The sequence below is a fragment of the Sander lucioperca genome, chromosome 7, assembly GCF_008315115.2.
Source record: "Sander lucioperca isolate FBNREF2018 chromosome 7, SLUC_FBN_1.2, whole genome shotgun sequence".
NCBI classification, from domain to species: domain Eukaryota; kingdom Metazoa; phylum Chordata; class Actinopteri; order Perciformes; family Percidae; genus Sander; species Sander lucioperca.
The window spans coordinates 35,253,855-35,280,675 of NC_050179.1; the positions used below are offsets into that span (position 1 = coordinate 35,253,855).

At 41.8% G+C, this 26,821-nt stretch overlaps 1 protein-coding gene across 2 annotated transcripts; it reads right to left on the minus strand.

Moving 5' to 3' along the window:
- On the minus strand, positions 1-26,399 carry LOC116036363 (troponin I, fast skeletal muscle-like). Of its 2 annotated transcripts, none has more exons than XM_031279899.2 (7): positions 25,644-26,399; positions 7,170-7,202; positions 6,716-6,752; positions 5,187-5,315; positions 4,274-4,363; positions 2,496-2,672; positions 1-250 (listed from the first exon to the last, which is right to left on the minus strand). In XM_031279899.2, the coding sequence occupies exons 2-7, from the start codon at positions 7,175-7,177 to the stop codon at positions 155-157; spliced, it is 537 nt and encodes a 178-aa protein (XP_031135759.1). In that variant the 5' UTR covers positions 7,178-7,202; positions 25,644-26,399; the 3' UTR covers positions 1-154. The 2 variants fall into 2 exon arrangements, with proteins under 2 accessions (XP_031135759.1, XP_031135758.1); XM_031279898.2 differs by lacking the exon at positions 25,644-26,399 and adding an exon at positions 13,560-13,714.
- Positions 26,400-26,821: the final 422 nt, after the last annotated feature.

Genomic DNA, 26,821 nt, shown 5'->3' on the forward strand with positions numbered 1-26,821 from the left:
AAACGTCTCCTTCAGTTTGTTTATTGGGTCGAAGTGTCTGCAGCTCACAAGGTAGTTTATTAATATTTAATGTATGAGTGTATCTAAATGTTCATCTGATAAAAGCAGTCAATACAAATACCGCAGCTTTGTTAAGAGCAGATGAGACACTGATTCAAGCCTCGCCCTCAAACATCTTCTTCCTCCCGTCCATGCCAGATTTGTCTTCGATGTTTTTACGCCAGTCCACGACGTCTCGCAGTTCCTTATCCTGAAACGCCAAAGACAACCAAACATCAGGAGGTTTTCATCAAAGATCCTCTATACTAAAGATAGCGTATTTCAAGCAGCGCCAATGGTATGAACCGGTCCACACTTCCTGTCTCCTAAAGGGCCGTGGCCTCGTTTGAATGTGTAGTGAATGGATGAAAAGTTCTATTTAAATAATTTGTTAATATGTTCTTTTGCTAACGTTAGATATTTACGCAGCTAAAAGACATATTCAGCATCAAGGAGATGAGTTTTGTTAGGGCGTTCACGAACGTTAGCTGACGTTAGCTTCTCTGTGTTGCCAGATCTCGCGAGAGTTCGGTCCTGAGACAGAAACGGGTCTCAAACAAAGTTAATTTTCTCTGATGTGTCTGTCTGAAAAATGCCATTTTAGTGTCAGAATGTTCTGGAGATAGACTTAGACTTAGACTTCTCTTTATTGATCCTTTTGGGATGACTCCCGCAAGGAAATTAGATTTCCAGCAGCAGATTTCAGCAACTTACAAAACACTTGTATAGAAAATAAAGAGGTATAAAAAATACAGTATAGAAAATACCGTATAAGAATAACAATAACAATAAACTTTTAGCTAAATATAGGAAGTAAACAAAAAACAAAAAGACTGTATGACATTGTGTTATAAAAGACATTTAGCATAAATTATTAATAATAATAATAATTAAAAAAAAAATGTAATTAATAATTAAATTATTATATGTGGCTTGTGAAGAATGGGTCCAAAAATTACTTTGGTGACTACGGGGCGAAAGGATCGCTCATAATCTGTGTTCAAGTTCAGTTCTCCCGTTGGAATCAACCCACTCAGGACGTCCCGCTAGTCTCCTAAAGAGACGTGGCGTCGGACAAACCCACGGGACACAGAGACAGGAAGTTACTCTGAGTTGGGGCGTCTTGGTGCTAAACCGTCTCTGGTTTCATGCACGTTTCTCTTCAAATCACAAGTTTCTGCTCGACATCCGAGTACCAAATAACTGGTCTAGTAATTACACTTTCCATTAGGCACCGGCCTTCATATTTCATGATAAATGTCTTTAAGAAAGAGTTATAGTTATTCATTCATGCACGTCCTTGCTTTTTCTTAGTGGTTTTGGTAGACTAACTGATAAATGAATGTTGAAGTTGAAGAATGAAGTTATTAAGTTTTAAGTTATTGTGTGTGTTAACTCTTTTTTTTTTTATACACAAATCAACTATGTTGTTTGGGAGTGTATGCATATATTGTATGTGTATATATGTATAGATGTATGATTAGAAGTGTATAGGGATGTAGGTGTACAGTAGCTCACAAAAGTGAGTACACCCCTCACATTTTAGTAAATATTTCATTATATCTTTTAATGGGACAATACTGAAGAAATTACACTTTACTACAATGTGAAGTATTAAGTGTACAGCTTGTATAACAGTGTAAATGTGCTGTCCCCTCAAAATAACTCAACACACAGCCATTAATGTCTAAACCGCTGGCAACAAAAGTCAGTACACCCCTATGTTAAATTCCCATAGAGGCAGGCAGATGTTTATTTTTAAAGGCCAGTTATTTCATGGATCCAGGATACTATGCATCCTGATAAAGTTCCCTTGGCCTTTGGAATTAAAATAGCCCTACATCATCACATACCCTTCACCATACCTAGAGATTGGCATGGGGTACTTTCCATAAAATCATCTCTCAATGCAAATCAAACCAGCTGTTAGGCTAACCGACATAAAACCATGTTAATCTCTAGGTATGGTCTTTTAGACCTGCCTCATTTAGTTGTGTTTAATGTCATCAATATCCACGGATGTGCGTCCCCTTCCTCTTTCTTTGTGTTGGCGTTCTAACCTCTGGTGGATTTGTGAGGACTATGGTTAACTGCTCCTCAGATCTCTGCAGGGTAAATCCAGACAGCTAGCTAGACTATCTGTCCAATCTGAGTTTTCTGTTGCACGACAAACTACTTTTGAACGTACACATGTTCCACCAAAACAAGTTCCTTCCTGAGGCTATTTAGCAGAGACACCGTGGCTCCGTCCGGCTCAAGATGATTGTGATTGGTTTAAAGAAACGGCCAGAGCATGTTTTTCTCCCATCCCATGCTTTGTGGACTAGCCAGACCCTCCTCCGCAGCACTGTGGAGGAAAGTCTGGCAATGCCAGACTATCTAACTCCTAACATGGAAAGGTGTTAAAAGACACCTTCTAAAACAAACGGGTTTATAAAACGCGGCCGCTTCCTCACCTCCTCTTTGACCTCCTTCTTGACCTGCTTCAGGTTGGCTCTGAGGTCCATGTTGACCGTGTGCTTGGAGCCCAGCAGAGCCTTCAGCATGGCGTCGGCCGACATTCGCACTTTCCTCAACACAGGCTTCTTGAACTTGCCCATCAGGTCCTGAACTTTGATCTTCAGGTCGTCAATCTGGAACGTGGGGGACGGAGCAGAGGTCACGATGGATGTAGGGATGTAACAATGCATCGTGAATCGGTTCAAAATAAATATAAACGTGTAAAGATTACAACCGGTTGAGATAAAAAATGAATCTCAATGCAGTTTTTAAACGGCCTAGGGCGTCATCTACTTTAGATTTCACTTGTTTGACTTCAGGCGTCACTACGTCTTCTCAGTTTAATTATATGAAGAGGTACTTTTCTATTTATTTAGTTATTTTGATGACGGATTTGTTTATAGAAATCTTATAATTCATTTCACTCATAATTGTTGTTCTTTAAGATATAATACAATTCCAGTTGCACTTTTGATAAGAGGACACATCTGTTGTTTCTCACAGTTTCTAGAAATAAAGGAATGTTTTTCAGTCATTCTGTTAAAGAAAGAGAAAATCGCATTGTGAACTTAAAATTGTGAATCGTATCGAATCGTGATTTGGGTGTATCGTTACATCTCTACTACTGAATGATTTTTAAAAACTAGAGCAGCGTAGCAGAAAATATAAACCCTGAATACTAGCAACCTTCTTCAGCCCTCTCTTGTTTTGGTCTAAGTCGACTAAGATTTCTTTAGTCAATTAGTCATTTTTTATACTTTTGTTCATGCTATATGATATATATGATTAATTTCCAAGAAACTTCAGAGAAAATCTTTGGTAAACACAAGATTTGGGGCCCTATTTTAACAATCTAATCGCACGGTGTAGGTGCGTTTAGGGCGTGTCCAAATCCACTTCTGCTAGTTTGACGGTGGAAAAAAGGGTCGGTGCACCAGGTGCGAGGTTCTAAAGGGTTGTACTTAGTGTCTTCATTAATCAGAGGTGTGTTTTGGGCGTAACATGCAATCAACCAATCAGAGATCATCTCCCATTCCCTTTAAAAGCCAGGCATGTTTGGACCTTGGAGCATTGCTGTTATGATGGAGGATTTGCACCGTAATATTTTTATTTGTAATCTTCTGCATGTGTGTGTGCTTCCCTGTGTGTGTAACAAGCATAGTGTGCACGCTGTGCACGAGCCTAGGAGCATTTTACTAATGCTCTGTTAAAATAACAATGAAATGCTGCGTTATTGACTTTAGACCAGGTTTTTGTTGGTCAATGGTGAGATCACTTCCTGCTGCCTCAAGATAGCAATACACCCAGAATGCACCTGAACACACCTCCCTGTAAGACCAGCACACCCAGAATGCACCTGAACACACCTCCCTGTAAGACTAGCATGCCCATGGGCGCAGGTGCATTTGTTATTTAAACAACGTGTGCGCTGGATGGGAAATTGACAACTTCATCGGTCTTAAACTAGCAAATACACTTGTGTTGGGCTTTGCGCTGCACCGGGTGCAGGATAGGGGCCTAAAAGTGATGCTTCTGCATGATTCTTTGTGGAGGAACTCAGTTTTACAGATCTGTCGAGTGTTAGTCGACCAAGAACTTCTCTAGTCGTGGACAGCCATAATCATTTTATTGACCATTCCCAATCTTTGGACACTCTGGAACCTCTGCTAGTTTGTAAAATAAAGTTACGTGTGTTTGAACAATGTTTGAAAGCACAGCGTGACTTTTTATCTACCTCCTTGTTGCTTTTATTGACTTTCAGATCCAGGTCGTATCGCTCCTCGTCGATCACTTCGATCTTGTGGTGGATCTGTCTGCACAGCTCCTGAACACAAACACCAACAGACACTGTCAAATTTGACTAAATAATGCACTGTGGATTCTCAAATAAATTCCCATATCATTAATTTAATAAATTCAACAGTATAATTGTACTATTTCTTGAACATTTGAGTCACTGGAGGTGTTTCTGTGTTCCAAAAATCGAAAATTGTATCTGAACTAACCATGCAAATCACATTTTCATACAAATGTTGATTGATACGATCCATTAAGTCCATATTTTCCCCGTCTTTTTGTTCCGACAAAATTGATTTGAGTAATCGTCTGCAGTGCCAATATAAACCCCGTTTCATGCGTCATGTTAAACTCCGACGGTGCACTACATCAGGGGTGTCTGCAGCTTTCACCAAGTCAAATTTTAGACTTTTCTAGACATTTTTTAACCCTGCTGTTGTGCTCGGATCAAATTTGATCCATTTTCAAAAATTTGGGGTTTCTTTCAACCAAATTGTCAAAAAAAATAACGTGGATAGTTCCCTACAACACTCTTCACAAGTAAAATGAATGATCAGTTCACTACTTTCATTGAATTTGGGTGATTCAAAAACGTGGGGGGAAAAAACGTAAAAAAGCGCAGAAAAAAAAATCAACAAAAACTTTGGAAATAGTGACAAAAAAATTGGAAAAAAGTGACAAAAACAATGGGAAAACTTCAAAAACATCAGTAAAAAGTAACAAAAGTGTTGAAAAAGATGACCAAAACGTTGAAATTGTTGTATTTTGACCCAGAACAGAAAGTTTCCTGGTCAACAGGAAGACAACACAAGGGTTAAGCCCCTGCGGAAACCCTGTGCATGTGGACGTACCTGCAGCTCCTGCATGCTCCTGGGCATGGACACGGGAGGACAGTTCTCCTCCATGTACCGCTCCCTCTCCTCCTCTCGCTCCCTCTCCTCTTCCTCCAGCAAACCTTTGGCGATGGACAGCATCAAACTCTGCCGGACAACAGACCAGAACATCAGATAGGGACGCACATTCGTAGTTAACTCTTAGCAGCAAGAGGGAGCCTCTTGCTGCTAAGAGTTAACTTGTGACTAAACGCCTCTTAACAGTTGCCGTACCCAACCTGTCGCGCGCCAATGTGACGTCAAAATGACGTAGAGATCGCTGGTGTGCCAGGATTTAAAGTGCATGACCAGAGATCGTGCACCACTCTGTTTTTTTTAACTGGATGACAGAACTCTCAACGCCCAGACACACAGAGCCAACGGCCAAACCTCGGCAGAAAAGGCAGTGCGACTGATCAGTCTCCCCGAGTTGGTCAAAAAAGTTCCTCAGAACACACCGAAGAGACGAGACGTAATACGTCTCCATAGCAGCAGGCGGCGCTAATCTGTATTGTCGCCCAAAAATGAAAACCGGCAGCTGATTAGACGAACGCATCACGTGGGTCTGGTTTCTCCGGAAATTCACAGCCAGACTGTCATGGCGGCTCGTTCAGAATACGATCTCATGTTGGACTAAAATAGTTCACAGAAACGTGTTCCTGAAAACATTTTAAGAGAGAAATAGGCCGTGCAGTTGCTGAATCTGTCTTCATTTCAGATCAACAAAGGTCAGTTTAAAAGATTTTACAGTTTTACAAACTACAAGATTTGCCGATTATACATGTCAAATCGGCCAAAATGAAGGCCGACGGCTCCTCGAACGGACGACGGCACAGAACACCCAAGAGTCTGGCTCTGCCGAGGTTTCTTCCTAAAAGGGAGTTTTTCCTCGCCACTGTCGCAATAGCCACTGCTAATGCTTGCTCTTTGGGGAACTATTGGAATTGTTGGGGCTTTGTAAATTATAGTGTGGTCTAGACCTACTCTATCTGTAAAGTGTCTCGAGATAACTCTTGTTATGATTTGATACTATAAATAAAATTGAATTGAACACACCGAACAGACTCGAGCCAGACTGTCCAACGGCCGATTATCGGCTCGGTGTGTACGTGCCTTTAGAGTGACTGCAAGTCTCTCTTGTAAACTTACTAGGATAAGATGAGTTCTTTATGGTAGCTCATCCAATCAAATCGAAGCACTGACGTCAATGCTGCTGCCAGTTCTGCCGTTGTTTACCTTCTGTTTCTTCTAGTCCGTAGAAATAGCGAAGTCGGTAGCCTTTTCTCATTAGCGCCACCTCTGTTCAGGAGAAGACTGCAACTAGTGTCGCGACCACCACGCGCGAGTATAAACAGTTACGGCGCTCCCATGACGTCACATTGTCGTGCGACAGATCGGGAATGGCGAGTATACCGGACGTTTAAGAAGTGTGACTGCAAAGAGATTTTTTCAAAAAAGTTTGTTTTGGTTTTATATCACAACACCGTCGAAGATGTAAAATCTTTTACCTTCAGATGATGCTTGCGACTCGATGACATCTTTTTCCTGGAAGGATTTGAGAAAACGTTAATTTGTTATAACGGCTAAAAACAATATATATTTTATATTCGTAAATAGGGAAATAGTGACTTGATTCTAGAAAAAGGACCTGAAATCAATTCATCTTTATTGGAAACTGTTGAAAGTTGACATATTTTACAAAAAAATGCAGGAAGGTTTTAGGACTTAATAAGAACAAATGGGATGCACATTTCTTTGTTCTAGTGCAAGTATTAGCACAAATGTTTCTGTAACACTTCTACGATATGAAGTCCTGTTTGAAATTGTTTAAAATAAGATAATCTAGAGTACTTGAAAGGTCTGACATGAGTTGGACCTTTTGAAGTTTAACTTCAGTGTTTTTTTGGTCCAAAACAAAGACACACGTGAACATATAGAAGACTAAAATAAGGGATTACTCACTCTGACATCTTGGCGTTTGTTTGGCTTCAAAGTCTGCAAAAAAAAAACATTTTCTATTTTAAAACAGAATCAAAGTTTCAGAAAAGTATCTCAGAAAAAATAGAAAAGTCAAACCCTCTGAGGTCCAACACATTCTCACTCCCATCTCGTAAAATACGGACGCTTGGTCAGGTGCCTTTGTCGATGTTATTGACGCTGAAAGGTCTCCTTTAGCGTCATATAATGCGCTTTATCTAAACGCGCATGGTCGGGACTATTGGCGTCCCTTTTGATGCAGTTATGTTAAAGTGCTCATATTATGCTCATTTTCAGGTTCATAATTTTAATTTGAGGTTGTACCAGAATAGGTTTACATGGTTTAATTTTCAAAAACACCATATATTTGTTGTACTGCACATTGCTGCAGCTCCTCTTTTCACCCTGTGTTCAGGTCTCTGTTTTAGCTACAGAGTGAGACCTCTCACTGCTGTAACATCTTTGTTGGCAGTCGCACATGCTCAGTAGCTAGGTAAGACCACATGCTCAGTAGCTAGGTGAGATCACATGATCAGTAGCTAGGTAAGACCACATGCTCAGTAGCTAGGTAAGATCACATGCTCAGTAGCTAGGTAAGGACTACATGAGCTAGCTAGCTGTTTCTACAACTTCAGTAGTACAAGGCAGGATTAGCCGGGAGACTTCTTCTAAACGAGGGCGCACTTCCAACTTTGTGTGGAATACCTGCAGAACAGGGACATGAAAGTAGTTCTATACAATTTATTTTGTAGATTATGGTGAACTAGTGTGTGTTGTAGCAGTGTTTTGCCATTGAGAACGAGCTAGCATGCTAACGGTTAGCCCCCTAGGCCCCTCGTCTCGGCTAGTGACGTAGAAAGCCGTGCAGATTTTGACCAGCTCACCTGGAGACTGAAGGCAGGACACATTCAGAAACCGTATCTCACTCTAAACAGCATGGATGGTTTTTTCAAAGTTTGTATGCGTGTGGAAGCACCAGAGACACAAAATAACTCCCCAAATCCCAGAAAAATTTATTTTAAAATTAAAAATCATTCCAGATCAATGTATAAAGAGATAATTTGGCCCTAAAGCGGAAATATCTCTCAAATCTCTTGCCAAAACAAACCTACACTCAATTGTTTTGGTGTTTGAAATGAGTATACAAAAGTCTTTGGGTTCACAAAAGTAGCATAATATATGAATAAAATAGTGAATAAATGTCTTAAAATGAAATTTTGTAATATCGCTTTTTGAGTAGGAGTGTTGTCAAACATCCCTTGGACTCGCCGGTGCGTCTTTTGTCCTCAGAGGGTTAAGTATGGTAGGTAGGTAGGTAGAGCTGACACAAATAGAAGAGAATAGAAAGGTGAAAGTTCAGGCTGAGGAGGAATGCTTCTGTCCGTCTTTCAGAAATAATAATAACTCCACTTAGAGGACACGGGACACCAACTGGGAGCATCAGCAGAGGAAAACCCTCAAGTCTAAATTAGGACAAGGATCTGGGGTCCAGTTGTCCCCCCCCCACAGGCATCCCTTTAATGAAAGGTCTGTCTTCTGGTAGATTATCAGGAAACACCTGATACCTCCTGTGTTGGTACAAACATCTCTAAGACGTCTCCTCTGAAAATAGAAACCAACTATCACTGCGTCTAAAAGGGGAAAACAGACAATTAAAAGGTTCTCTAATCTTTCAATCAATCAAACTTTATTTATAGAACACTTTAAGAGCTGTTACACACCAACCAGACGGCCGACCGTCGGCAGAAAAGCCAGTCGCACTGATCAGTCGGGTCCCCGAGGTCCCAAAAAATGCCTCAAAACACACTGAGGCGACGCCGACTTGAGCGTACGCTCTGCGAATCAAAACATTAAAAAAAGCGTGACCATTTCACGAACTGCCGTGAGATCGTGTTGTAAAATACATAACTCACAGAGTCATTAAATACAAACAGAATACAAATAAAACAAGGGGTTTGGGGTCAAAGGCCAAGGAGAGGAGGCGGGTTTTAAGAGGGGATTTAAAAACAGACAGTGAAGATGCCTGTCTAATGGCCAGAGGAAGATCATTCCACAGTTTAGGAGCTGCAACAGCAAAGGCACGATGCCCTTTGAGCTTACACTTTGTTTTTGGGGACACTCAGGAGCAGCTGATCAGCTGACCTGAGAGAATGGGTTGGTGTATACGGGTGTAGCACCTCAGAGATGAGGAGTGGGGCAAGGCCATGAAGGATTTAAAAGCAAATAAAATAACTTTAAAGTGGATCCTAAAATGTACGGGCAGCCAGTGGAGTGAGGCTAAAATGGGGGAAATGTGCTTGTTTTTACGTGTTCCAGTTAAAAGACGCGCAGCAGCGTTTTGCACCACATACAGGGCATTACAGTAATCCAGCCTAGTGGTGACAAAGGTGTGGATTACTGTCTGAAATAGATTTATTTTGGCCAGCTGTCTCAATTGGAAAAAGCTCGATTTAACAACTGCCCTAATCGGAGTGTCGAGCTTAAGCTCAGGATCCATTTTCACCCCTAAGTTAGTGATGGTTGGCTTGATGTATTGGGCCAAGGAACCCAAATCAACAGGGGGGTTCCCATTGGTACCAGCTAGGCCTGCACGATTCAGGGAAAAATATGAATCACGATTTTTTAGCTTAGAATTGATATTGATTCTCTGCCTTTTCTCACGAAGTGTAATGTTTATTGCACACATGAACCATGACAAAACAAAATATATTGGCAGTACCAAACAGAGATGTATTTTGGCACCTAGAGCGCATTGCTCATCACCACGAGCCTGTAAACACAGAGGCTTCAATGAAGAGAAGGGAGAGCACTGCGGTGCTTGAAAACCTTTTTTATACCGTCTACGTTTAAAACTCACAGAAGAAAGTAGTAGCGTTTATGATGCAGTCGGCTCGTAAAATTAAATGAGAATCAAAGTCATAAAAAAAATAAGTTTTTTATCGTGAACAGGGTGAATCGAGATCGCGATTTTATAACGATTAATCGTGCAGGCCTTGTACCAGCAAAAACCATCACTTCTGTTTTCCTCTCATTAAAACGTAAGAAGTTAAGAGCCATCCAGGCCTTTAGTAGTGGTCCGACAGTGTCATTCCTTTTAAGAGGCACGTAGATCTGGCTATCGTCTGCATAACAGTGGAAGGACATGCCATGCTTCTTCCACAACCCGGTCTCACGCCAGTTTGTGAAATGGTCACGTTATTTTGATTCATCTATTAGTATACAGGTCACGATTTTCTCGTTTATTTCGTGTACAGGTCACGAGTTTCGAACGTGACCGTTTCACGAACTGCCATGACACTGGGCTGCTCTGGGGGACGCAACAACGGGGAAATTAAACGCCACAACGGGGAAATTAAACGCCACAGCGGGGAAATTAAACGCCACAACGGGGAAATTAAACGCCACAACGGGGAAATTAAACGCCACAACGGGGAAATTAAACGCCACAACAGGGAAATTAAACGCCACAACGGGGACATGAAACGCCACACGCGGGACGGTGACAACAACGGCCGCCGGGACAACGGGCGCCAGGACAACAGGCGCCAGGACAACGGGCGCCAGGACAACGGGCACCGGGACACCATCCGCGGTCTCTGGGGTACGCAACAATGGGGACATGAAACGCCACACGCCGGCCACAACAACGGGACGGTTGTGGTTAGGAAGAGAATAACGCGGAAAGGAACTGCAACACGAGGGACTCGATCCCCGGTCTCCGCGGTGAAAGTCCTGTATTGTTTGACCCATCCACCCCCCCCCGACCAACCTCCCTGCGTGGATTTTGGTTTTCTCAATACTACTCGCTACCGTAATCATTCTGTGATCTCAAAATATGCTTCCCATTGAAATACATTACTTTAAAATTCGTGCTCACCACACGACAATAACGACCTGAACGTGTCCTGTACGCTAATCAATAGATTCAATAGCGTGACCATTGCACGAACTGCCATGAGACTGGGCTGGGAGCCAAAGGGGGAGCAAATAAAGAGAGAAACGAAGAGGGCCTAAAACTGAGCCCTGTGGGACCCCACAAGAGAGGAGAGGAGAGCCAAAAACGGTTAAAAGATGTCACAACAAGGAATTTTCCACTAAGACATGGAGTTGTGAATAATTTGTAAAAAACATAATAGTGTTTTCCGTGACAATCGGCCATTTCTGAGACGATCTAATGTTTCTCTAACAACACTGAGTAGCAGGGGTGTTGCACTGGGGGGGTCATGGGACTGAGTACCCAGGGCCCTCATGTGAGGTGGGTCCAAAAAGTTGCTAGAATGAATAGCTGTGTTCGTCAGGAGGGGCCCATAGAGCAGTGTTTCTCAAATGGGGGTACGTGTACCCCTGGGGGTACTCTGGAGGATTGCAGGGGGTCCGTGTCCCCGTAGGGGTACTCTGGAGGACTGCAGGGGGTACGTGTCCCCCTAGGGGTACTTTGGAGGACTGCAGGGGGTACATGCCCCCCTAGAGGTACTCTGGAGGACTGCAGGGGGTCCATGTCCCCGTAGGGGTACTTTGGAGGACTGCAGGGGGTACGTGTCCCCCTAGAGGTACTCTGGAGGACTGCAGGGGGTACGTGTCCCACTAGGGGGTACTCTGGAGGACTGCAGGGGGTACGTGTCCCCGTAGGGGTACTCTGGAGGACTGCAGGGGGTACGTGTCCCCCTAGGGGTACTCTGGAGGACTGCAGGGGGTACGTGTCCCCGTAGGGGTACTCTGGAGGACTGCAGGGGGTACGTGTCCCCCTAGGGGTACTCTGGAGGACTGCAAGGGGTACGTGTCCCCGTAGGGGTACTCTGGAGGACTGCAGGGGGTACGTGTCCCCCTAGGGGTACTTTGGAGGACTGCAGGGGGTACGTGTCCCCCTAGGGGTACTCTGGAGGACTGCAGGGGGTACGTGACATTTTTTGCAAAATGTTTTTCTTTGGGTTTTAGGTTTTAATCGTTGAAATGATTTCCATTGTTCATTCAATAATTATTTTCTTTTTTCTCCTCGTTTATTTTCTATTAAATTGTGCTGTATTTTTATAAATGTTTATCATGTGAAGCACAGACTTTGTCTGTAAAAGGTGCTATATCAAATAAACTTATTATTATTTTTCAGTTACAAGGCTTTAGTTCTGTCTTTTTTTTCCTCCAAGTTTGTCGCTTTTTTCAAAGTTTTTGTCTCTGCTTGTGAAGTTTGTCACCTTTTTTTGAAGGTTTTGTCTTTTGTTTTGACCTATTCCTGCCTTTCTTCTTTACTATTTTCTACTGTCTCTTTTTTCTTCGAAGTTTTTTTTCTGCTTTTTTCAAAGTTTTTGTCACTTTTTTCAAAGTTTGAGACTGTGGAGTCTTTCCGCTTCCTGGGAACTATCATCTCGGTCCAGTATTAAGTGAGATCGCTGCAGTCGTCAGCGGAGAAACAAGCTACAATCTAAGTTAATAGGGCAATTCTCCAGCTTGTATTTACTTTCACATAAGTGCTTGTTTTGCCGCTGACTGGCAGTTTATTATTAAGTGTCTGACAACATTATGGAAAGGATCCCTACAGAGATAGACCTTTTAGTTAAAGAGTGAGATCCTTTTAGTTTAACATGAAACAGCCCCGAAATCACCATCACCAACTCCACCAGACTCCATGTAAATAATCAGGACTTTTAGCGTGTATAGAGCCAGCATATTTCCCCATATAAATCGGTAAACTATGTGTTTATTTCAACGAAAACTACAGTTGTGATGGTTGGAAAACTGGAAAGACGACCCAAAACAGCTTTTCATAGTTTTATTTTGTTTCTGTCGACTTTGAATGAAGTGTACTTTACGATACTAAAATTAGTGTTTATTTACATGGAGTCTGGTGGGTTTAGCAAACGCAATTTCGCAGATGTTTTTGTTTAAAAAAAGGATCTTACTCTTTAACAGAAAAGTCAACCACCTTAGAAATCCTTTCCATAACGTTGTCAGGCACTTAGAATATTAATCTGAGCCTGTCAGCGGAAAAACGAGCACTTTTGTGAACGGAAATACAAGCTGGACAATTGTCCTATTAACTTACATTGTAGCTTGTTTCTCTGCTGCCGACTGCAGAGATCTCTCTTAATACTGGACCAATGTCAAAGGTTATTGTTCCCATCAGTCACGCAGACACAAAAACATAGGGACTTAGGGTCCAGGTTGACAAAAACGGTAGTTACCCTTTAACATCCAAAATACTCCTAAGTGAACATCATCACCTTCATCCTCAGCAACAGTTTCTGACAAGCTGCTTTGTTTTACCGAAAAATCTAACAAGAACTCAAAGAAAACAACCAGAAATCTGCATGCCGACAGGGCCAAAAGCTTGTCTAGGAATCACAAAAACAATCAGCAGAAGAAAAAGCAAATGTTTCTTACCTTTTGGTTGTTCGAAGACGGAAACTGAACGCAGCAACAGATTTGGGAAGCAGCTCAGTTTTGGCAATATAAGTCGGTATATATTGCATCTCCCTAAAGGCAAAGGGAACCCCATCTTTCTCTTTATGGAAGTCGATTTCCTCACAGACCAATGGGCTCACCAGCACCTGAAATATTATATCTGACCCCCTCCTCACCCCCAAATCCCCTCACTATCTGACCATTATAAATAGCCGCATCCTTCCTTCCAGATTGTTTCACTGATTGCATTATTCCCCTCCGATCCCCAAAAGGAAGGTTTCGACTGAGCCTGGAGATTCAAAAACAAAGACAACATAAGAGTGGAGATCAATAACATGGAGTCTCGATAAACAGATTATATATATTACAGAATATAAGAACGCTGCCGGCATTGTTTTGCATAAAAAAAAGGCTGGATGAAGGGAGCCAGGGAGCCGCGGTGATGAAAGTTGAAGAGACAGCAGATGGGAGGGAGTCGAGTTTCACGGCAGACATTTAAGACACGCTAAGTGGACGCTACTAAGAAGTTGTTAACAGGAGGATCCCTGCAGAGAGAAGGGAAGAGAGAGGAGAGTGTGTGTGTGTGTGTGTGTGTGTGTGTGTGTGTGTGTGTGTGTGAAGTTCTTGTTTAACTATACTCACGGGGTCCGAAAACCGGGAATACAGTATACTTGTGGGGTCCGGACAGCTTTGTGGGGCCAAAATGCTGGACCCCACAAGGTTAAAGGGCTGTTTGAGGGTTAAGACTTGGTTTTAGGATTAGGGTTAGAATTAGGTTATGGTTAGGGTGAGGGTAAGGGTTAAGGTTAGGCATTTAGTGGTGATGGTTAAGGTTAGGGTAAGGGGCTAGGGAATGCATTATGTCAATGACGGGTCCCCACAAAGATAGTGAAACGCACGAGTGTGTGTGTGTGTGTGTGTGTGTGTGTGTGTGTGTGTGTGTGTGTGTGTGTGTGTGTGTGTGTGTGTGTGTGTGTGTGTGAGTGAGTGAGAGGAGTGAACAGGCAGAGGGAAACTTAATGGACCAAGATAATAACTTCATTTTATAGCACCTTTAACTCTTGTGTTTTCAAATTTGACCCGATTTCAAAGTTTTTTATATCAGAAATATGGGTTTCTTACAACCAAATTGTCCCCAAAATAACTTGGATGCATGTACGTTGTGTGGAACCCATGCACCGTTCTTCACAGGTTAAATTACTGATTCCTTTCATTGAATTTTGGGTGTTTTATTTCATTTCATAGCATTAAAAAAAAATATTTTTAAATGGTTTTAAAACTAAGCCTCCTGATCAAAGTAGTCTGTGATTCACTCAACGTCCTCTGATCTTAACTATAAGTCTAAATAATTCATATCTGCTTTTTTTCAAACTCAAAAAAGTTATGTTATAATGTCATTTAAATTAGGTTTGTTGACCATGAATAAAAGAAACGTTTTAAAGAGGGACAAAAGCATTTAAAAAAAAAAAAAAAAAACGTTGAAAAAGCGCAATTTTTAAATAACAATTTGTAGTCTTTTCTTTTCATGCCACTTTCTACTTCTACTCCGCTACATTTCAGAGAGAAATATTGTACTTTTTACTCCACTACATTCATCTGTTACAGCTTTAGTTACTAGTTACTTTACACATTAAGATTACTGCACACAAAACACATGTAGTTTATAAAATCTGATGTTTTATTATGAATGAAACTAGCCAACAATATAACGGCTACAAGTCCAGCTGAGATGATCAGACCATTAAACACACAACTGGTTGGATCCTTTACACTTTCTACAATGGGAGCATTTTACTTTTAATACTTTAAGTACATTTAATACTTGATTTTTACAGACTTTTACTTGAAGTGTTCATATTATGCTCATTTTCAGGTTCATAATTGTATTTAGAGGTTATATCAGAATAGGTTTACATGGTTTCATTTTCAATAAACACCATATTTTAGTTGTCCTGCACATTGCTGCAGCTCCTCTTTTCAGCCTGTGTTCAGGTCTCTGTTTTAGCTACAGAGTGAGACCTCTCACTGCTGTTTCCTCTTCATCTAAGGACTACTAGCCAGTCAGAAGCAGAGTATGAGGGCGTGTCCTGACAGTACCTAGGTAAGGACTACTAGCCAGTCAGAAGCAGAGTATGAGGGCGTGTCCTGACAGTACCTAGGTAAGGACTACTAGCCAGTCAGAAGCAGAGTATGAGGGCGTGCCCTGACAGTACCTAGGTAAGGACTACTAGCCAGTCAGAAGCAGAGTATGAGGGCGTGTCCTGACAGCACCTAATTAGCATTTAGCAAAGAATCTCACGTACCCCCATTGGAGAGAAACACTGCTCTACGTGGACCAGAGAGCTTTTAGACAGCAGCAGTCAATATGGTGCAAACAGCTATAAATACATGGAACACATACGAATTACAGTTCTTTACTTTTCGTAGCGATATGTACAAATGGCTCATGAGAACAGCCTGCAAAATCTGAAGTAAGAAGGAGACAACCTTGTTTTTTTAGTGTTAAAGCGACGCAGCAAAGATCCAAATAAAGTATTTAGTAATATTACTACCCTAATGTATTGCTGACAGGTGTAAAAGCAGAAAAGCATTTGCTCTGGTGTTTATCTATCGGCGGAGTTAACACACGGATCAGTCACGGCAGCTGGTGACAGACAAACTGCCGCATGTGAAGCCTCGAATACATAAATGATAAGAAGAACGGGAGACTCTTAAACCACGACTATCACAGTTCATCAAACTGAAAATCAGAAGTGTGTCGGTGCTTGTACCAGGAATATGTTGTTGTACTTTTAAATTAGGAGCTAATTTGTTGGGTATCTAGAAAAGAAAGGCTTGGATTAGTTTCTACATTTGTTTGAGCAGAAGCTAAGTTGGTTGTTGGGTCATTACAGGTGTTTGCAACATGGGTTTTTAGGGTTTTTGGGGGCAAAACGTTAACGTTTAGCAGAGTTATAATTGAGTTTTCTACAGTGTTTCTGCTCCTCCTCCTCCTCCTCCTGCCGAGACTAAATCCATCCAGCCCCGTCGTCAGAGAAATGATGAGAGGACGCGACCAGAATAGAAAGAATAGACGTCACCTAATGAAGTAATTATAGCGATGACAGAATCAAAGCAGAGCTCTGCCACACTCAGATAGTTCTTTTAAAGGGTAATTTTGGTAGTTTTTTAAACCTGGACCCTATTTCCCCATGCATCGGTGTCTATAAGTGATTAATGTGAACAAAAATCTTTGACATTAGACATTAGTATTGAGCGAGAACGCTGTAACCGGCATCCGTGAACTGGGCTGCGATGTAATCGTACAGGGCAAATGTGCATTGTCAATTTGCGTCCACTAAAAGTTCTGTTGTTGCCGCTGACAGACTGAGATTATTCTTTTAAGTGTCTGACAACATTATGAAAGGATCCCTACAGAGATAGACCTTTTAGTTAAAGAGTAAGATCCTATTAGTTTAACATGAAACAGCCCCGAAATCACCATCACCAAACTCCACCAGACTCCACGTAAATAATCAGGACTTTTAGCGTGTATAGAGCCAGCATATTTCCACCAGACTCCATGTAAATAATCAGGACTTTTAGCGTGTATAGAACCAGCATATCTCCACCAGACTCCACGTAAATAATCAGGACTTTTAGCGTGTATAGAACCAGCATATTTCCACCAGACTCCATGTAAATAATCAGGACTTTTAGCGTGTATAGAGCCAGCATATTTCCACCAGACTCCATGTAAATAATCAGGACTTTTAGCGTGTATAGAACCAGCATATCTCCACCAGACTCCACGTAAATAATCAGGACTTTTAGCGTGTATAGAACCAGCATATTTCCACCAGACTCCATGTAAATAATCAGGACTTTTAGCGTGTATAGAGCCAGCATATTTCCACCAGACTCCATGTAAATAATCAGGACTTTTAGCGTGTATAGAGCCAGCATATTTCCACCAGACTCCATGTAAATAATCAGGACTTTTAGCGTGTATAGAACCAGCATATTTCCACCAGACTCCACGTAAATAATCAGGACTTTTAGCGTGTATAGGACCAGCATATTTCCACCAGACTCCACGTAAATAATCAGGACTTTTAGCGTGTATAGAACCAGCATATTTCCACCAGACTCCATGTAAATAATCAGGACTTTTAGCGTGTATAGAGCCAGCATATTTCCACATGTAAATGGGTGAATTAAGGGTTTATTTCAACCAAACCAAAAAGTGGTGATTGTTGGAACAGTGGAAAGATGAACCAAGACGGCTTTTGATAGTTTTATTTAGTTTCTGTTGACATTGTATGAAGTGTGCTTTACGATGATAAAAGTCCTGTTTATTTGATGTAACGTTACATTGCATCTCTGCATTTTGGCATCTCGTCCAAACAGCCTGTGTTTTGGAAAATAGGGTGACCATGTTAGGTTACTGTTTCAGTGTTCAATCCCCATTCAGGTTAGCGGAGCGCTATGTAGCCGGCCGGCGGAGGTCTTTAGCGCGCCTGGGGCTACGGTTTCCATGTTGAACTACATGTTTCCTCGGAACAGTGTGCAACGGCTTCGAGATATGCTTTCTCTCGTTTGTTGGCTGTGTCCCAGGTGATACCCAATCAGGAGAGACGTGTCTGTGAACTAGTGGTAATAAAAAGGCAGAGCGCTTGCGCGCACAACAGGGTGCACCCCTGTTTCTGTTTTAAAAAACGTGTTGCTACGTTTTGTTGGGGCTGAACGTAGCCCAGATGTTTTGGGCCACACAGTGAAGAAGCAGCGCCGATCATCTGGGTCATTTTTTTTTTACACTTTTTGGCTTCACGGGCCACCGACCAACTCTCATAAGAATGAACGGGGCTTTGCATTAGGGCTGCAACTAACGATTATTTTCATAGTCGATTAATCTGTCGATTATTTTCTCGATTAATCGATTAGTTGTTTGATCTATAAAAATGTCAAAACATGGTGAAAAATGTGGATCAGTGTTTCCCAAAAAGCCCAAGATGACGTCCTCAAATGTCTTGTGTTGTCCAAAACTCAAATATATTCAGTTTACTGTCACAGAGGAGAGAAGGAACTAGAAGAAATTCACATTTAACGAGCTGGAATCAGAGAAATCTTTTTTTTTTTTTAATAAAAAAAATGACTCAAACGATTAATCGATTATCAAAATAGTTGGCGATTAATTTAATAGATGACAACTAATCGATTCATCGTTGCACCTCTACTTTGCATCGCACGTTGTATTGAGATCTTATTATACATCCATGGTTCTAACCGCTAACAGGACTTTTTTACATGTTTACACATACATGTAGTTACTCTTCCACTATATTCAGGCACATAGGCGGTGAAATTTGACCGATATAAATGCCCCAACTCTTCCAACACATCTAACAAACTCCACCGTTAGGTTTGGACGAGCGTAGAGTAATCTAGCTCTTACTTGTGTTTGGTTCTGTAGCGTTCATTTGCTAAAGCAATATTCACACGCGCACGAGGACTAGTCATACCATAGAGCCTCACGTGATTTAAAAATGACCCTTCCACGTGTGTGTTTTGTGCAGCTCATTCGGTATAAACGAAGTCTGCATTTTACTTGGATTTACAAACATTGTCCTCCTCGTGTGTTGACAAAGATCTGTCAAAACTTCTCGTTTATATTTGGCATCACAGCCAATAAATCCACGAATCACAGAGGATAAAAGAATCACAACCTCTGCGTTTGTGGAAATAAGGTAGGTAATTTAAAAAAAAGCAACGAAAACGGAAGAAGATGGTAGAAAGAAGGAAGGAAGGAAGGCAACATTAGGTCAACGAAAGTGACTTTTTTTAAAGCGACTTCGAAAAAAGCATCAAAAACTTCAAAAAAAGGTAACAAAAACTTAAATGCGACTAAAACTTTGAAAAAAGAAACAAAAAAAAACTTTAAAATAGCGGGAAAAAAATCTAAAAAGAGAAAAGACAGTAGAAGGAAGGAAGGCAACATTAGGTCGACAAAAGTGACTTTTCTTTTAAAGCGACTTTGAAAAAAGCAACAAAAACTTCTAAAAAGGCAACAAAAACTTTTAAAAAAGCAACAAAAACTTTTAAAAAAGCAACATACTTTGAAAGAGCGGGAGAAAAAAAAATCAAAAAAGCAACAAACTTGTAGAAAAAGACAGTAGAAAGAAGGAAAGCAACATTAGGTCCAAAGAAGGCACCACTACAACAGCGGTGGAATCTTTACTTTGTACTAGAGGGCTGCATTGGGATTGGGTCCCGCCGGGTCCCGTGGGACCCAACGCAAATCTCGCGGGAGCGGGCGGTTTTAACTTTGCTGTGGGCGGCTAAAAAAAACACTGCGGGATCGGGACGTAGCCTGGAACCCCCCCACGCCAGCAGAAACCATAGATATACATATATACTGACTGAGTATATACTGTATAGGCCATCTATGAGCAGACACCAGCGTGTCTGAGCCTCCCAGGACGGGGGAGCTCCGAGCCAAGGCTCCGTCCACCCTCATCCTCGGCTCCTTTCTCCCCCTCTCCCTCTCCTCTCTCCCTCATCCTCATCCTCGGCTCCTTCCTCCCCCTCTCTCCCTCTCCTCTCTCCCTCATCCTCGGCTCCTTCCTCCCCCTCTCTCCCTCTCCTCTCTCCCTCATCCTCGGCTCCTTCCTCCCCCTCTCTCCCTCTCCTTCTGCTCCTTCCTCCCCGTCTAACAGCAGCAAGCACCTGCCTTCTTTGCCTTCATCTTCTCCCTATTAACCTATAAAATGACGTGTTTTCTCATGCGGGACGGGAGAAGACACAACGTCAATGCATCTCTATTATTGTGCGGGCATAAATTCTCAGAGTTTTGCGGGTGCGGGCGGGAGTGGACGTACACATTGCGGGAGCGGGCGGGAGTGTAACACACGTTGCGGGTGCGGGCGGTAATGGTCAGAAATTCGCCGGGAGCGGGATGAAGAAAACAGTCCCGCGCAGGGCTCTACTTTGAAAATCATCAGAAATGACAGATTCCCACAGGGTTAAGATCACAGGCGGCCTCTGCGAGTATAACAAGTGACTAAAGGGCCCTGGGTAACATCTGTCCCGTGCGAATAGGGCTTATGTCAACACCAAAACAACTTAACAAACCAACCGTTAAGTACATTCTTTTCTTTAATATTTCAACAGTACAAATTAAATCTGACTTAAGAAACATGACGTGAGAAAAACATCGCTTCACATTTCTGAATATCATATTCATTGAGAACATTCTGGGCCACTGAGAAATCACCTGAGAGAACAAGATAGAAAATCTTTCTGTTTGATATGACGACTTTGACTTGGAGCATTTACGAGATTTAACCAAAATATGCGGATACTTTGTGTACTACAGTGCCTCGTATGAACATGTAGAGAAATACATATATATATCCTCTTCTTCGGTCTCATCCCACCCGTACTGTACACTAAAGACTAGCAAATATATTACAGCAAGGACCACTTTACACATATGTTCATACTTGTATTTTTCAAAATAAAACATCAAAATATATAACATTTTACAACATATCGAGAGAAGTTAGAGTCATACAAAGTGTGCAAATGTCACCGTACGGTCACAAGACAACTCCAAATGAAGGCACCATACTTTCAGCTTCCACTCGTACCACAGGACGACTTCACCGTGCTGCTGGAGGTTTATGTCACGAATGTTGGAAACGCCCCGTACAACGGAGTCTCACGGAGGCCGCGCATGATTCAATTTTAAAATGTAATTAAAAAAAACTAACTGTGGTGCTAGTGTTTGCATGATCGTTACAGTCAGAAGGGTTTGTCATACAGTTGTATCGTTCCGTTCCTTAATTCGTATGGTAATGTTCTGAACTAATATGGTTCAAGAGAAAAGCCCGACAGGGGGCTAATAGAGAGGGGAAGTCCCTCCCCTTCCGATGGACCATCACGGAACCTTTTTTGGGAACATGTAGTTTACGGCAAGAGACACAAATATATTAAAAAATGTTTTAAAGATTATTTTTTGGGCACTTTTACTACAACTCAGACCTGAAAGGGGAGAGAAAAAGGGGGAGGGGGGGTCGGAATCAAACCCTGGGCCGCCGCATCAAGGAATAAACCTCTTCATGTGGGCGCACGTTCTACCAACTGAGCTAACCGGGCGCCCAGAGACAAATACAGTTTTTGATCCCGTTTGAATTGTGCCATTAATTACACAGGGGGGGTTTTTTAAACTCACTTTTTTGGCTTTTGATTTTATTAGATAGTGCAGATGGAGAGGAATGGGGGAGAAAGAGAGGGGATGACACGCAGCAAAGGGTCACAGGTCGGATTCAAACCCGAGCCGCTGCCAAGGACTCAGACTACATGGGTCGCACGATCTACTAAGAGTGGGCGCCCCATAACCACAAGGTTGGCAGTTCAATCCCAGGCTCCTCCGGCCACATGTCAAAGTGTCCCTGAGCAAGACGCAAGCTGTTTGAAACCGTTCCCTATGACTGAAATAGTTCACTATATAGTGTGTTCGCCATATTGTAGTGGTGTTGGAATTCTCCGCGGTTAATTTCATTCACTGTAAAGTCCACTATAAAATACCCACAATGCACAGCTAATCTGAGTGTACATATGATGTATCCTACATTTTACTCCCGAAAACCACAATGCAACGTGGTCGTGTTTTCCCGGAGGAGGAGAAGAAGCAGAAGTCACCGCGAAAACTGAAAAGGAAAAAAGGAGCGTTTCGTTTCTAAACAGTGGAAATGTAACATACAACATATATAATATATACAACCTTATTATTATTCTCCAGAGCACTCCCGTTTGTTTCAGGGACGTATTAAAGGTATTTTTGTTTGGGTTTGTTTACATGATGCCTCCGTCACACAAATAACCGGCGCATCTACTGACGCAATATGTTCAGTGAGTGTCTGAAATCTCGTTTGGACGTTCCCTATATAGTTCACTATTCAGTAAACACTATACAGGGCAGTGGTTCTCAAATAGGGGTACGTTAGAGCTTAGTTAGGGCCCAAAAAATCAAGCCTGACCCTACCCGAGCACGTTGTGTCCGAGCCTGGCCCGACACATTAACTGTAATTATGAGCCCGAGCCCGATTTAAACCCGACAATTTTTTAATCCGTGGGCCGTTATAACTGACGTTCTCAACTACAATTCAGAGTTGTTTGAACTGCAGAAATCTGTCTAGAATGATCTCAATGAATAATGCAACAAGGACGAAGCATGTAAACTGCGCTGTTAGTTTATTCAGAATGGATCGCAAATGGATCCAAATGAAGAAACGTAAAAAAAAACCTCGACCCTAGCTGCTCCCTCAGCCGAACAGTGTGGGTACCAGATCAAGGCAGCAACATAATCACAGCCCTGGAACCATATAGAAGACTTTCTGGTCTCCATCACCTAGTTGGCCGACAACAGTGCTGCAGAGGGGGGGAGACACGATGTAGCCCAGTTTACCTCACACTCAAGTCAGAGCAGGACATCCACCCAGAACTACGGGAGAAGCTGGAGAGGCATAGCAGGCAGAGAATCTAAACTCTAGGGTACGTGTCCCCCTAGGGGTACTTTGGAGGACTGCAGGGGGTACGTGAGATATTTAACAAAATGTTTAATAGTTACAAGGCTGTTGTACAGAACATTGTTTCTCTTTAGACTTTTTCTTTCCTACCAAAGATGTGACATTTGTGTCGCCTTCTTTGGACCTATTCTCGCCTTCCTTCCCTCTACCGTCCTACTTTATTACAAGTTTCTCGCTTTTTTCAAAGTTATGTCACTGTTTTTGAAGTTTTTGATACTATTTTCGACCTATTCTTGCATTACTTCCTTCCTTCTTTCTACCATATTTTTCAAGGTTTTGTCTTTCTTTTTTTACAGTTTTTGTGTCCTTTTCTCATCAGCATTTAAATTATTATAAAGTTATTTCAGTTACAAGACTGTTTCCAACACAGCTACTGACTCCAACTTGCTCCTCGGATGCTAGAAGCTGCTCCGACTACTAGGATGGTTTCAACTGCAGAAATAAAACTGCCCTGTGTACTATTACAAGAATAAAGTTGGGGTGACGTCTAGCTCACCCAGTAGAGCGTGCGCCCCACTAAGGCTGAGTCCTTTTCAGCAGCCCAGGTTAGAGTCCGACCTGCGGCCCTTTGCTGTGTGTCATACCCCTTCTCTCTCCCACTTTCCTGTCTATCCATTGTCACTATCAAATAAAAGGGAAAAGCCCCCAAAAACGTAAACGTAACGTAAACGTAAAGAATAAAGTTTGTTTAAAAGTCAATAAAGTTGCAGTTTGTCGTAAACAAGTGGAAGTATAAGACGGTGAAAACTAGATAAGCTGTGGAGCCAGATCACACTCGAGCTCTGTGTATTAGGGGTGGATACAGTGTAGTATCGTGATATTTTCCGTGGCAATACTGTATCGATACACAGACGCTAAGTATCAATATATTGTTATATACTGTAATAAGATGTGTTGGTGAGTTTGTCTGCTTGAAATTGGGAAAAATTTTAAATTGGAAAATGGGTAATGAATTGCAATATATCGCGATGATATCGTATCGTGACACAAGTATTGTGATGATATTGTATTGCGGCATAAGTATCGTGATATCGTATCGTGACCGAAGTATTGTGATGATATTGCACCGTGACATAAGTCTTGATATCGTATCATGACGTCAAATATCATGATGGTATCGCATTGTGACATAAGTCTTGTGATGATATATCGCGACAAGTATCATGACGGTATTGTATCGCAACATAAGCACTGTGATGGTATTGTATCGCGACATAAGTTGTGTGATGATATCGTATCGTGACATAAGTATCGCGACGATATCATATTGTGACATAAGTATCGCGACGATATCATATCGTGACATAAGTATCAAGATGATATTGCATCGTGACGTTAAGTATCGTTATATCGTATCGCAACATAAGCACTGTGATGGTATTGTATCGCGACATAAGCACTGTGATGGTATTGTATCGCGACATAAGCACTGTGACAGTATTGTATCGCAACATAAGTTGTGTGATGATATCATATCGTGACATAAGTATCGCGACGATGTCATATCGTGACATAAGTATCAAGATGATATCGCATCGTGACGTTAAGTATCGTTATATCGTACCGTGAGGGCTCTGGTGATTCCCACCCCTACCGTGTATCATGCTTAATGTAAACAACGCTACTACTCGCGGTTAACTAGCGCTTTAAACTTCCAAAATGAGGTCCCGTGGAAAACACCGAAAGGGGAGAGGCTTTCCCTCTCTGTGTGTCTGGTTCATGTTTTGCGTTAAAAATACCTTTAGCTATGATGATAGGCTTCTAAGTTAATATCATGATATGTTTTTTTATGAAGAGGGAATTTTTCATTGATTGAACAGGACACTAAACTGAACCGTTAGCAAACTACAACCAAACTTTTGGCTGCTAAACTGAAACTCTAGCTAACCAAAACCTAACCTGTAGCTTCTCAAGTGAACCACGACACGACATGTAGAACAGCTAGCCTGAACTATTTCATTTCTTCCTGTAACTGGTTTGGATTTTGTTGGCACTCCTATCTAAAGAAACTGAAATTGGGACACATTTTCAGGCTTCTCAGGGCCGCACGTTCCAAAGAATTGAAATTGCATTCATAAGTATTACCTCTATGCAATCATCTTTGCATATGAAGGACATATTTGCATTTTGCGGGGAGTCTGATGCATAAAATCAAGCTCTCCTTAAATCCTCTCTTGAATTAGAGCACAAGCTTACGGAGCTAACCTGACTAGCAGTTGAACAACAAACCTTTTTAAATCTCGTTCTCTGAGACTTAAAGCTACTAACGTTACCATGGCAACTACCAGCAACAGGCGGAGTCTCCACGCTGCCTCCTGTTTATGCCCAGTATACGAGAACTTTGATGAGATATTGTGGTTTGGGCTTGTTAGTTTAAACGGAGGTTAGTTCTTCTACTGGAGATAAAAACACATGGTGCACAGAGATCGCTTTTGGCTCAATACTCTGCTTAAAAAAACCAAAACGTAGCGATGTGTACGTAGCCTCAACTCACTACGATCCTCTTCATATCCAGAATCATGCATCTCTTTGTCTCATTGCCGTTATTTTGGTACGATCAGGGAAGTTTCTCTCACCTGGACAAACAAAAAATAAAGCAGATGAGGAAATGCAGCAGAGTTCAGATAATCTGGTGTGAAAATAATTTCATTGTTTTAGATTTATTATCATTTAATAGATAATAAATAAATCAATTCATCAAAAAAATAATCCATAGTCTCGGCTCTAGTAAGCACTGGTCAAATTGTTATTCTTTGATTGGACAGGTCACTGATTTAAACATATTTTATAGACATATTGTCTCGGTAAAGTTGCGATATGGATTGTGCGTGACCAAACAGTAGTTAACAAATGTTGAAAAAAGAATCCTGTTGAGACTGAAACTTGTTTTGTTTTGGTGGCGGCCCAACACAACAATGTAAACATTTTAATTAACGTTAATCTGGTTATTCTAATGAGCATATAAACATTTCCCTCATGTGTGAAACGTCATCAGCCATACTTCCAAACAGGGTTCAACAGTAAGGGTTGCCCGATGGCCCGGGGCACGTAAAACGCCACGTCTGGCACGTAAACGTAACGTAACCCACTTGGCTGTTCAGTAACGTGGTTAAAAAAAAAGGTTTCATTTTTTCCGACCACCATTGAATCATAAATAGCGTTATCGTTCTCTTGCCCACGTTGGAGAATGCTTGTTGAATGATTTGATTTAAAGCTATAGTGCGTAGTTTCTGTCGCCCCCATGAGGAAGTCTAACGCCGCCTTCACACTGGCAGTTGAAATCAGCTCCGATACGGCTTCGAAACAACCGGAAGTCATTCATTTCCTATGGAGATTTGCAGACTGCATGCGAATGGGTCCGAACTGGGTCCGATCGAGTGCGGTGCGAAAACAATCGTGTCAGTTGGTCATCCGGATGCGTTAAAAAAAATTTAAACTCTTGCGAAAGGCTACGGACGGTTCCTATCCGACAACTCCAGCGTTGCTATGGTACTGATAAACAAACATGCTAATGCTAATTAGTTAGCTAGCAACAGACAAACTATTGACATTATACCGCTATATCACATTTAACCGACGTGACACGTCAACGTCCTGGGCAACTTTTCTCCACACAGCAGCCTTTCTATTTATATCTGTATAAGAGAGGTCAGAGAGAATCGTACATTCAGA

What these genes read in the sequence shown, in the direction of transcription:
- LOC116036363 (XM_031279899.2), bottom strand. An exon ending in GTCGCAAGCATCATCTGAAG is followed by an intron (nt 5,316 to 6,715) that starts GTAAAAGATTTT and finishes GTTGTCCGGCAG; the next exon opens with AGTTTGATGCTGTCCATCGC. An exon ending in AGAAGGAGGTCAAAGAGGAG is followed by an intron (nt 251 to 2,495) that starts GTGAGGAAGCGG and finishes TTGGCGTTTCAG; the next exon opens with GATAAGGAACTGCGAGACGT.